General features: G+C 43.1%; 2 protein-coding genes across 8 annotated transcripts in view; one reads left to right on the top strand and one right to left on the bottom strand.

The window, feature by feature from the left end:
• The first annotated feature begins 218 nt into the window (after positions 1–218).
• LENG1 (leukocyte receptor cluster member 1) lies at positions 219–7,639 on the top strand. Its single transcript, XM_075278570.1, has 4 exons — positions 219–498; positions 1,848–2,030; positions 2,123–2,388; positions 6,847–7,639. The coding sequence occupies exons 1-4, from the start codon at positions 367–369 to the stop codon at positions 7,061–7,063; spliced, it is 798 nt and encodes a 265-aa protein (XP_075134671.1). The 5' UTR covers positions 219–366; the 3' UTR covers positions 7,064–7,639.
• Positions 7,640–11,201: 3,562 nt separating this feature from the next.
• The window catches only part of CNOT3 (CCR4-NOT transcription complex subunit 3), a 35,833-nt gene continuing 34,402 nt past the window's right edge, over positions 11,202–12,632 (bottom strand). For all 7 annotated transcript variants that reach the window (XM_075280186.1, XM_075280192.1, XM_075280191.1 and 4 more), the window contains one exon: positions 11,202–11,636. In XM_075280186.1, the coding sequence (XP_075136287.1) occupies positions 11,538–11,636 (99 nt within the window). In that variant the 3' untranslated portion in view covers positions 11,202–11,537. The remainder of the gene's footprint in view (positions 11,637–12,632) is intronic.

Here is a 12,632-nt window from a genome sequence, read left to right as displayed (position 1 = left end):
AGCTCTGACCATGCAGCTAACCCCGAGCAAGCTCACTCAGTCAGGGCAGACATTCCCATAGCAAACATGGCCGAACAAACCATTCGAAACGCCCACTTCTACCACGTGATTCCCTGCGGTCACATGATTTACCATTCTACCAATAGAAACCTGGCGCATTGTTATGACGTTACAGCTCCCTGTCCAATCACTTACTTGCTGGTAAGGAAGTAACGAGTGTGTAAGCAAGAACCCGAAGAAGCTTTTACTACTTAAGATTTGTACGGACTCGGAGCTTTGGTTTACGGCGGCGAAGTGGAGATCGTCAGTGTATGAGGGAAGAAAAAAGCGGCGGCCATTACAGATTATTAACCACGTGACCTGAAGATGAACATCCTTCCTAAAAAGAGCTGGCATGTGCGCAATAAGGACAACATTGCGCGGGTGCGGAAAGATGAGGCCCAGGCCGCGGAGGAGGAGCGACAGCGCAGAAAGAGGGCGGAGCTAGCAGAGCAAGAGGTAGCTTCCTAGTCATATCCTTTGTTGTTGGATCGTAGTGCTGCAGTAATGGTTACCACTGTGCCATATACATCAGCTATGCTGTGCAATCAGTGGCTGACACCAGAGGGATTCAGGGTTAATAGCTGTAGTAGGGCTGTGGAAGCAAACTATGAACATGATTTCACAGTAATCCAGCAGTATTTTTACATGAAGGTTGCCATGGAAATAAATATCCGAAATTGGGTTAATCCCACAATACAATCATCATCATATCTATATAAGTAGTCACTCGTAGCAGTCAGCTAAAGTGTTTGTCACAAGAAAAAGGCCAATGAAGTCCCCGAGTGTCCGAGCACTACTGCCAGTGCATATGACCTGTAGTCCGTCTTCATTCAGGACAAGCATTCTCAATTTGGACTTGACGTATAGCTGCTTATTAGATCGGGGCTACATAACCATACATGTTCCCTAATGAGACCTATGCACACGACCAAGCGTACGACTTTACAGCAGAATGCACTCAGTTGGCTCTTAGAGTGACATCCCAGTGCATTTTGTTATGTATTCACATATATGGGGTTTCCAATTCATTCTGCTCCAATAACACAGAACAGGATAGGACTGGATCTATAATCCCCTGTGGCATCAGAATGGAAAGGATAGGAAGCCCCATAGACGTCGATGCATAACGGAAATCAGTTGGGTGTCATTCTCAGTGCATTCTACTGAAAACTCGCCCCACAATGGAAGCACCCACTTATTCCTGTACATGAGGAATAACAGATGGATCAAGTGCAGTGCATGAATGATTTCTCTTAGGAAGAATGGACAGTTACAAAGCAGACAGACCAAATGTGAACCCGGGAAATTTAGTTTTTCCTTGTAAGCAGTCTGTCACATACTCCATAGTCAGGACTGCCCAATCTGGCCAATACAAGATGAAAATGTAATGGTGCTATTGGGGTGCAGATCTTGAAAGAGAGGGTGCATAAGAACTGGGTGTAGTCAGGTTTGGGGCAGATGGCTCAAGTTTTAAAAAGGAGTTGTAGGAAGCAGAACGCTGATGTTGCATAGATGTTGGTGTAAAAATAGCGCCAGGGAAGGTGGGAGGGGCATCGAATTTGTACTGCGTTTACCTTGTGGTATTCGACCGAGTACACCAATATGTATGCAGGGGAGGTATTTGATCGAATACTACTCGCTCATCTCTAATCCTAGGTTGTCAGTATCACATCCTGGTAAACCCATGGAACGTTAGGCTCATACATCACAAGTTGGAATACCAAGATGAACATAAATTTGGAATATTTATTTTTGTATGTAGATTGTGTGTCACATAATTTGTCTGTATCCAATTCACATTTCAGGCTCGTACTGATTTTCTACGTAAAAAGGCGCGCCTGTCTTTACCAGAGTCCTCCACCGATAGGTCAGCAGTAGTGGAAGTGCACCAGGAGTCTGGTCACATAAATTTTTTTCATGACGTGGAGGAGGGCAAAGGTACCACACGTGGAAATAAGGAATATGAAGAAGAAAAACAAAATGAGAAGGTAATTTCTTCTGCTTGCTTGGCTTATTATCATTTACTATGAGGTAAATTTATGTGTTCTTATTTATTTATTTTTTTTTATTTTTTTTGAAGGAACGTCAAGAAAAGGCTTTGGGGATTCTGACGTACTTGGGCCAGAGTGCAGCAGAAGCCCAGACAAGTCGCCCCTGGTACCAAGAAGTACCTGTCCGTCACCAAAAGGAAAAAGAGGACACAGCAAAGGATGATAAACTGAAACGGTTGCTGGACCCCATGAATGAGATGGAAAAATATCTTCATAAGAAAACAGGGGAGAAAAAAAAACACTCTGACAAGAAAGAGCACAAAAAAGTGAGAGAGAAAGGAATCGATAAGAAGGGGTATGTGAGACACCACAGTGCACCTTGTAAATGTCTTCATTTAAGGGGCTATTTGTTCTCTTTAGGTTTTGGGTGGATTCTCCTGAATGATTATATTTTTGACATTTTGGTAAAAAAACAAACAAAAAAATCCCTAAGGGGTTGAAAGAGGACCTTTCAACACATCTTGCGCTTTGCATATTTTAGTAGACGTTGCTCCACAGGACACGGGCACAGGAGCAGACACAGGGTGTGAGTCTGAGCTCTGACGCTGTCCACATCTTATTGGATCACCCTGCTCCTGCCTGACACCGCCCACTTGACAGTACAGAGCCTGAAGCAGAATATTAGCTGTTGAGAAATAACAGCACGGGGAGAACTACAGAGAAAATACCAACTGCACTGGAGTCAGTGCCTACTAAGAACTGGAGTTGGTAAGATCTAGAATTGCAGCATACAGCACAAATGGTAGGACTACAGCTTGACTACAAGTAGAGATGGGTGACACTTTGCTCCCAGCTTTACTCTGGAGTGAGATTGCTTCTGATACGCCTTGCACTGATAAGAGATCATAGCTGTGTGTTAGTGGCACTACCTTTACTATAGACCAGGGATTGCCCAATACGTCAATCGCGATCTACCGGTCGATCGCAATGGACGTATGGGTCGATCGCGGGATGCAGCCAGGCATCCCCGCTGTCTGCTTCTTCACAGCGCAGGCTGAGAGTTATCTCTGGACACTGGCAGGCACGCAGCCCCGCCTGCCAGTGTCCGTAGATGACTCTCAGCCTGCGCTGTGAACAAGCACCCTGCAGGCCGCTCTTAGGGATGGAGGGGGCCGGGGTGCTGCTGCTTCACAGTGCAGGCTGAGAGTCATCTACTGACACCGGCAGGCGGGGCTGCCGCAGCCCCAGCCTGCCAGTGTCCAGAGATAACTCTCAGCCTGCGCTGTGAAGAAGCAGACAGCGGGGATGCCTGGGCGGCCACCTCTCACGATCCGCCTGGCCACGCCCACATGCACTGACCCACCCACAGACACGCCCCACCTCACCCACAAAAAGTGGGTAGTCGATCTTAGGGCTTGGTCATTTAAAGAAGTAGCTCACATGCTGACAAAGTGTGAGCACCTCTGCTATAGACCATAGCCTCTGGGTGAACAAACGCCTTGGTTTTGTGATGGCAGTGCTGTAGTGGGCTTCTTTTTCTTTTTTTGTTTTGCCTTTCTTATGCCAATGTAAGAAAGTGATGCAACTGCTGTCGTTCATAATGAAACCAGGGTGGAATACAAGCAAACAAAAAAGTATAATGGAAAGCACTGCACCTCTTCTGTTTAGGATCCATTCTTGGTTTTAGTCTATAAATCCTGACCAGAATACGAGGTCTTAGGCTCCATTCACACGGAGTAAACATGCGCTCATTTTGGCAAAATACAGGTGTAAAAATTAGACTCCCATTGACTTTAATGACATTTTTTTTTACTGATGTATTTTGCCAAAATGAGCGCACGTTTACTCCGTGTGAATGGACCCTCAGGCTGGAATTACATATGCAGTTTTTAGAGCTAAACCCAGAAGTGAATCTAACAAGAAAGTTCACACAAGAGCTTACTCTACGTTTGGAGTTTCCATTTTTGAACCCACTTAAAGGGGCTCTATCCGCAAAATGATGCTGTATGAGCCCCACGTATGCGTGAATAGTCTTTAAAAAGGCCATTCAGGCACTGCTAATCTTATTTTAAACCCCCTACCCATTTTAAAATAAAACTATAAAAACATATATGTAATTGATACCTGAACGTGCACGCTGGGTGGTCGTGCACGATCCGACGTCATTTTCGGTCCCTCCTTCCTCTTTCAGCAACGTCCTCCTGTTCTGGCTCTTCTCCGCCTTCATCTTCTTTTCTTCCGGATATGAAGACGTTCGTGAGCGTTCTGCGCATGCTAAGAATACTTAGAACTACAACAAAAATGGCGGCGCGTGCGCTGTATTTGAACACAACCCACCGGAAAAACAGAAGATGAAGGCGGAGAAGATCCAGAAGAGGAGGACGTTGCTGGAAGAAGAAAGAGGAAGGAGGGACTGAAGGTGACATCGGATCGTGCACGACCGCCCAGCGTGCACATTCAGGTATCATTTACATATATGTTTTTATAGTTTTACTTTAAAACGGAGGGGGGGGGGGGGGTTTGTTTAATATAACAGTAGCAATGCCTGAATGGCCTTATTAAAGTCTTAATATATGAAGTGAAGGAGCTGCGTCTTACCACTATCTGTGGCTTCTATGGAGGTGCAAGATCTTGCCTCCGGACCGGAGAGGAAATCAGCTGATGAAGATGAATGAAAAGAGATGATCTGCGGACACTCCTCGAGCCTTAAAACATTCGTAGCTTTATTCCATATAAGTTAAAAAATAGTATACACAAGGTGTCCAAAGGAAAATACACACAGTGCGTTAAAAGAAGACGCTTACGCGTTTCGGGGTTGCCCCCTTAATCATAGCATGTTCACTTTACAAAATCTTCGGACTTATAAATATAGTACACAGGTGTGATGCTTAATTGCCCTGTCACATGACAAAGTGTGATATATCGGAGTACAATAAAGTTATAATATTCAAACCATAGAGCTTTTACAGAGTGTTTATATTAAACTATATTAATATAAACACTCTGTAAAAGCTCTATGGTTTGAATATTATAACTTTATTGTACTCCGATATATCACACTTTGTCATGTGACAGGGCAATTAAGCATCACACCTGTGTACTATATTTATAAGTCCGAAGATTTTGTAAAGTGAACATGCTATGATTAAGGGGGCAACCCCGAAACGCGTAAGCGTCTTCTTTTAACGCACTGTGTGTATTTTCCTTTGGACACCTTGTGTATACTATTTTTTAACTTATATGGAATAAAGCTACGAATGTTTTAAGGCTCGAGGAGTGTCCGCAGATCATCTCTTTTCATTCATCTTCATCAGCTTATTAAAGTCTATTCATGCATACTTGGGGCTCATACAGCATCATTTTACTGATAGAGCCCCTTTTAAAATTTCAGGGCTTTTCTCTCCGCATTTTTCTGACGGAAAGCGGACAGACCCCATTATAGTCTATGGGGTCCATGAGTAACCGCTTTTTTTTTTAAGCGGATTAGATTTCCGTTTGACATGAATGGAATTCCGAATGCTAATGAACCTAGTGTAAGTCCTTATTTCATATAAAACTTTAGATTCATGGTAAAATTGTTAGTGAACCTGCACAGTAGGAATAGCAAAAGCAGGAAAGAGCCTCTGTATGTTTAGCAACTGCAGTTAATGAAAATATGCCAGAATTCTGGATTAATATGCACCAAAAAACTTGCATACACACAATTTACTAAATGTTTTACTAAATGCTTTCTAGTAGTTTCTGCACTTTGACAAATGGGTGGGATTAACATGTGACACTGTGCGCCAACATTTTAGCACTTCTTTGTTGCCAGAAAGTAAGCCAATTAATAAGTTGTATAAGAATTAGTGTAGACAGGAAAGACGGGGTCAGAGTAGTTTAAGAATGTGTTTTAAAAACACAGTATTAGTTTATCTATCGTAGTGTGTATGGGCTCTTAACAACAAGGTGTGGCAGGTTTGCTCAATAGTGTTCAAGTAGGGTCCAAGCCTGTCTTGCAAAGAATAGAGTGGACTTCACACTTCTGTGGTGCAATAAGAGTGCTTGTGAGATCAGGTAGTACAAATAGTGAAATAGAGTCTTTAGTTTTTCCACTATTTCCACTACCCGATCTGACAATAAAAGCACTATTTTATTGCACCACAGAAGTGTGAAGTCCACTCTATTCCTATGGGCTCTTCTTACGCTAGGTTCACACCTGCGTTCAGGGTCTCCGTTCTATGGTTTCCGTCTTCTGCATGCCAGAAGACGGAAACCATAGACCGGGTCCTGCCGTGAGCGTTTTAGGCTGTCCGCCGCAAAACCGTTTTTGTTAATCTGTACACAGAGTACTGCATGTCCGACTCTGTGTCCGGATTATAAAACCCGGTTTCGCGGCGGAGAGCCTAAAACGCTCACCGCCGTTCACGGCCGGACAGCTTTCTCACCCATTGAAATGAATAGGTGAGAAAGACTCCTGCAGGTTTCCGTCTCCTGCCTCTGTTTTATGCAGGAAACGGAAACCTGAAGTACGGAGAGCCGGCGCAGATGTGAACGAGCCCTTAGTTACACTCAGATAGAATATTGATATAGCCCACCTCCCTTAATAAAGTATATTAGCTTTATTAACCTTTCCCCCTACACAATTAAAAAAAAAATTAAAATGACAATTACACTTCTATATTATGCAATTTAATCAGACTTATCTTAAATCATGTTTGTCCCGTGTGTTGGCTGCTTCTCTCTGCCAGGGCTTACAGAGTACGGACAACGCTCACAGGCCCAGCCTTGCAGTTCCAGCTGCTAATTTAATTTTTTTTTTCCTATCACATAGGGTAGCCAAGCCTTCAATAGAACAGCTGAGACAAGAGCGGTTAAAGAGAGAAGCTGTAGAGAGGGCGCGTGCTGAAGCTCTACTGTCTGGTAAAAAGGAGCAGTCAACTGAAGAACAGGAGATTGACGACCGAAAGAGACGATACAATTCTCAATTTAATCCTCAGTTAGCGCGAAAACCCAAGATCCGAGAAGAAGAATGGAGAAGCGGACGATAATACAGAGACAGCACTGTGTGTCATTAGAGCCTGCATAGACTTACCTCATTGTTGCAGGTGGTTACCTTATGAATTGCACACTCTAATATGCCGATCAGAAGAATGGAACTAATCTTCTCTAGGCTCAGCTGTATAGCTCACGGCTGGGTGGTCTCTTAATGGCTGCGGCTAACAGGTTGTGTTTTTTTTGTTGTTGTTTTAAATATAGATACAAATATACTGACCCCTAAATGTAAGACAATCCATTATAAATAGGCTGTTTGCCCGTCAGAACATGCACAACTAAATTGCTGCAGCCTTTTGTCTTCATGATCTAAATATTTTCTCGTAGGTGTGTTTTCATTTTTTGGCAAGGTTTCTTTACTAGAGATGAGCGAATAGTGAAATATTCAAGATTCGATATTCGTATCGAGTAGAACCTCAATATTTGACTACTCGATCGAATCCTATTACAGTCTATGGGAACAAATGCTCATTTCAGGGGAAACCACTATTCGACTAAAGGAAAGTCACCAAGTCCACGAGTAGCAGGAGGAGAGTGTTTAGGAGGAGCCAAGTGCAGTTGAGGAGGAGCGCTGTGCAGTTAAAGCGGACGGACCCCATAGACTATAACGGGATCCGTGTGCAGGCAGTGCGTGGCAAGCACACGGAGCCCATTATATGCTATGGGGTCCGTGTTCTTAAGTTGTGCTGATATTCCGTTCGGGGTTGGGGGGTCCTCCTGCAGACTCCTTCCGGACAGGAGGCAAGCGCTAATGTGAACCAGCCCTTACTTGTCCTGCAGTACCAGCATTGATTGGCCGAATGCTATACATTGTACAACATTCGGCCAAACAACGCTGGTTTTGCTGCAGGCTCGTCTGTGACGAAGCGGAGTCTAATATCGGACCACAATGAAGACTGCTGTGGTCCGATCTTAGAATCCACCTCCTCACAGATGAGCCTCCGGCAGAACCAGCGTTGATTGGCCGAATGCTGTACACTGTAAAGCATTCGGTCAATCAACGCTGGTTCTGAATCAAATCTTTACTGCAAATAGCGAGTAGTATTCGATAGAGTATGAATATTTCGAATACCGCAGTATTCAATCGAATACCTACTCAATTGAATACTACTCGCTCATCTCTATTCTTTACATAACTTCAATCAGATTAAATCTCATTTGTCATGGGGTTAATGTCCAATTATGAATGGACCCTAAGGTCCAGCTCTCATAACAGTACCACACAAGGTACTGTCAACAGTCACTAACTTTTCATCCAGCTGCATACAATAGTATACGTGAACATAATCTTTGTAATAGGTGTCTTAGGGAACAATACCAGTTTGCTCCACAGATTTAAAGCACCATGGAATTAATGGTGCTATATAAATAAATAATAATAAGTTTCACCACCTCTCCTACTCACTCACAAATCTCTCTTAAATCCATCTCACATCATCAAGACCGATTTAAGCTCAAAATAGTATTAAATTAAATAGAAGACTGGGGAGGAGAGAGCGAGAGTAAAACAGGAGTACGAGGCAACTCATCAACTAATAGGAAGTCCTCTAACTCCCAGAATTAGAGATGGAGACTGCAGAAGAAAAAAAAAAAAAACTATTAAAAAGAAAAAACAAAAACTGAATAAGTCACATGGCCTGATATAGTGTTTCTCCTCATGCACACAGTGCACTATTGAATTTTACAAAAGGTACCAGTTAGGGCTGAAAAATTAAACTAAGGCAGAGTTCACAGAGGGTTTTTTGGTCCAGAACCGGAGGCGGACATCACCTCAGGTTCTGATCCAAAATACGGGTAGCTGCGGCTGGATGCCAATGCAGTGCACTGACATCCAGTCACACACTCCGCTCCGGATTATGCCTGAATGAATGGGCCTGAAGCATGAGCATGTCTGTTCTTTTTTTGGGAGCCAGAACAAACGGCTCCTGGAAAAAAGAACTGACCAGCTCCTGTTAACTTCAATGGGAGCTGTCTTTTTGGTCAGGATTTTGAGGCGGATACGGCTTCAAAATCCTGACCAAAATACCCTGTGTGAACTCAGCCTAAGAGTCCATTCACATGGAGGAAAATTGTGAGGAATTTGGTGTGGAATTTCAGCGCTGAAAGAAAAAAAAAAAAAAAGCCTCCCAGCGAAACAAAAACTCATTGAAGTCAATGGGAGGCTTGTTTTTTTTCAGCGCTGAAATTCCACACCAAATTCATCACCATTTTCCTCCATGTGAATGGACCCTAAAAAGTCACTGAAATGGCCAGCCAGCTGAATTAATTGGGAACTGGCTCATTATCCAGTCAGGATTGCTGATATGTGACTAACAAAAAACAAAATTCAGTGGCATATAGTTTTTTTTAAAAAAAAACAAAATAAATCAAAATAGAAGTAAAATTAAAGGGATTCTATCATTAAAAATTTTTTTTTTTCTAGATAACACGTCGGAATAGCCTTTAGAAAGGCTATTTGTCCTGCTACCTTTAGAAGTGATCTCCGCCGCGCCGTTCGTTAGAAATACCGTTTTTTTACCAGTATGCTAATTCGTTCTCTCGCAGTGATGAGGGCGTCCCCACTGCTGCTCGAAAACCGGCTCCAGCGATGCCTCTATCTTCTGCTGGATCCTCCCCTTCCTTCTTTGTCTTTTTTCGGCGTTACGTCGTACGCCTACGCAGTTGGCTCCTGCCAGTTGGACACTAGTAGAGCCGACTGCGCATGCGCACAATTGCGGTCTTGGAACTATGGCCGCGCATGCGCAGTCGGCTCTAGAGCCGACAGAGGTAACGCCGCCGAAGAAAGAAGGGGAGGATCCAGCAGAACATGCGACGCAGGATCCTGTTCTCGGGCAGCAGTAGGAACGCCCCCATCACATTTTCAGTGCTGGGGCCCGCCCCCATCACTGCCAGAGAACTAATTTACATACCGGTAAAAAACGGTATTTCTAAGGAACGGCGCGGCAGAGATCCCATCTAAGGGTGCATTCACACTACGTAACGCCAGTGTTCAGCAGCCCTGCTGTAGCACCGGCGTGTACGGCTGTGATGCACGCTGGCGTTACGTAGTGTGAATGCACCCTAAAGGTAAAATGAATAGCCTTTCTAAAGGCTATTCCAACGTGTTATTCACAGAAAAAAAAGGTTTTTAATGGTAGAATCCCTTTAAAAATAACTGATTTGGGTTATAATTTCCCAGTCCTAACACCAGTAACATATATTGCCTACCCAGTGGGTATCTGTGACTTCTACAGTTTGTATACCATGAGGGACCAGGATCTGCAGTACTAGCAATTAATAGAGTTCTCCAGGGGAGAAGTGATTATTTCTGGTTGGGATACCCTTTTAAGTTCTGTGGAACTGAACTAAAGACTCAAGATATACAAGCTTATATGCACTGTGATACAGACTGTAAGAAAATATTCTTTCAGACTTGTGTGAGATTACAAAAATAAGAGTTCTCACATTTGACAGAACGCGGAGGTGTATTTTTCCTTCAATAAGAGTACGGCCTGCAGTTTGACACATCTGGGCCATGCGTTTAATGGAACTATTTGAAGTGTATTGCCGGTTTATAGTGTAGGACAGATCTTATTTGAAACGACATCCGCAGCATAAAATGTGACAGATCAGGTTTAGACTATGTGTGTGAAGTTTGTGTAGACATTGCACAGTCCTTTATTTTTGTACAGAACCTTCAAATAAAATATAGAAAGAACTTCAGCCACATTAATATTCTTGCATGAGAAGACATCATATAAAACTATTTATTCATAAATATTTTCCAAAATGAAAATAGGTTACGAAAAATATTTTAAACCAGCTTTCCATACCATTAATTCCATCGGTACAGATACGTGTATCGAGGATGGGAAGGGGTGGGGTAAGTGGCAAAGGGAGGGAGAGAAAAAAAAATAAAAAATAAAACACTTTAAACTTTGATGCACTTGTTATCAAAACAAAAGATCCAGTATCTGCCAAAAAGGACAAAATGATAGAAAACAAAAAAAGGTTTTTGTTGGTTTAAAGAGGAAAACAAAAACGAATGGCAGCCAGTAGAAACCCGTCTGGGTAGAGACAAGAACTTCCCACCTGCAGCAGTATCCAGGGGGGGAAGAATAGCTTTTCCTTCCTCTTGTAAAGACTTTTATGCACTTTGTTCATTTTGTTTTTTTTTCTTAAATTTTAACCAAATACATTAAAAATTTACTCTGCTTCTTGTCCTTGAATTCTTCTGTAAAGTCCAGAGGGTGTTGTGAGATGTCAGGTGTTGATCACGTTCTCATCCTCTCTCCACCACCACCACACACAATCCAATTGTTATAGATTTTGTTTTTTTTGTAACTGCATGCATTAAAGTGTTTGTCCGAATTTCCCCTCCTCCCAATTCTTCTTGGGAATGAGACTGACGTAGTCTTCTGCCCCTCCCTCTTTTTCCCCAGTCGCGGTTTGCCCATGTGACACTGGAAGGCTGAGTGTGTTGCAGAGAGGTCACTGTAGGTCACGATCCTCCAGATAACGGTACTCAAATGTGAACCCTTCTTTCTTCCTCTGGCCCCATTTTTCATAGTCAAAGTAAATATATGTCCCCTGCAGAAAGGACAAAACACGTTTTAAAAACACATTTCAAGTCTCGTCATGAGTAATAGCATTATGGCCTCTCTACAGGATTTAGGAGTGTATCACCTCCTCAAACATTCAGCTGTCACCACCACATTACAGTCTGAGCATTAGAGACAGGCCCTCAGCTCCCTGGAGCACTGCTTTTACCACTCAGACCCTTACCATCTCCTGCCTGCCCCACCACATGCGGTGAGAGTGACTTGTCTCAATGCTAAGACGTCACCCAAACCACTTGTGCAGCTAGAGCTGAAGACCCTCCAACCCAGTGCACCAAATGTCTCATTTACAGAAGACTTACAAGTTTTTTTTTTCCCCTCCAAAAGTTACTTAACCATCCTACCTCTGTTCTATCTCAGAGTAATGTGCTTTGTAATACGGTGCTAGTAATTGAATATGCTTGGGGAAAACCACTACATACCCTGATGGTGAGTAACTAAAATCTTGGGATGTTGGGCTGGACAATTCTGACCCCAAATCAAAACCACCATTGAAGAAATTACTTTGATTACAAATAATGAAGGACTATGTTGGGATACTCATTTTACATGCCATAAACAATTTGTTTCCATTATTCTTTTGTCACTGTATAGTTAGTGACATTCACTGCTATTGGCCAGTGTGTACCGCAGCAGTAGAAGTTTGTGTGGCCTTAACCTTACGATGTGACAATGTGCACCAGAATTATACTAAAGTGCCCTCTCAAAGTAATGCCAAATACACAGAACCGCTTATTAAATCACATCCATGGGGGTGGCAGTGAGCCAAAACCCAGAACAGGTCCTACATGCAGCCTGGGCTCAATAATGAAATATACAGGTCACGGATGCCATGTGTAGTCTGTGTGTGCATGCATGTACGGGTCTGTGAGAAAACTACACAATCATGTAGTCTGAAGATTACTAATATATTGTAAAAATTTAAGACTACAGTCTAAATCAGGGGTCTCACCCTCAGCTAGGCGTG

Source organism: Leptodactylus fuscus, chromosome 6 (genome assembly GCF_031893055.1).
Source record: "Leptodactylus fuscus isolate aLepFus1 chromosome 6, aLepFus1.hap2, whole genome shotgun sequence".
NCBI lineage: Eukaryota > Metazoa > Chordata > Amphibia > Anura > Leptodactylidae > Leptodactylus > Leptodactylus fuscus.
The sequence above is the reverse complement of the archived record's forward strand: the minus strand, read 5'-3'. Positions and strand labels throughout refer to the sequence as shown.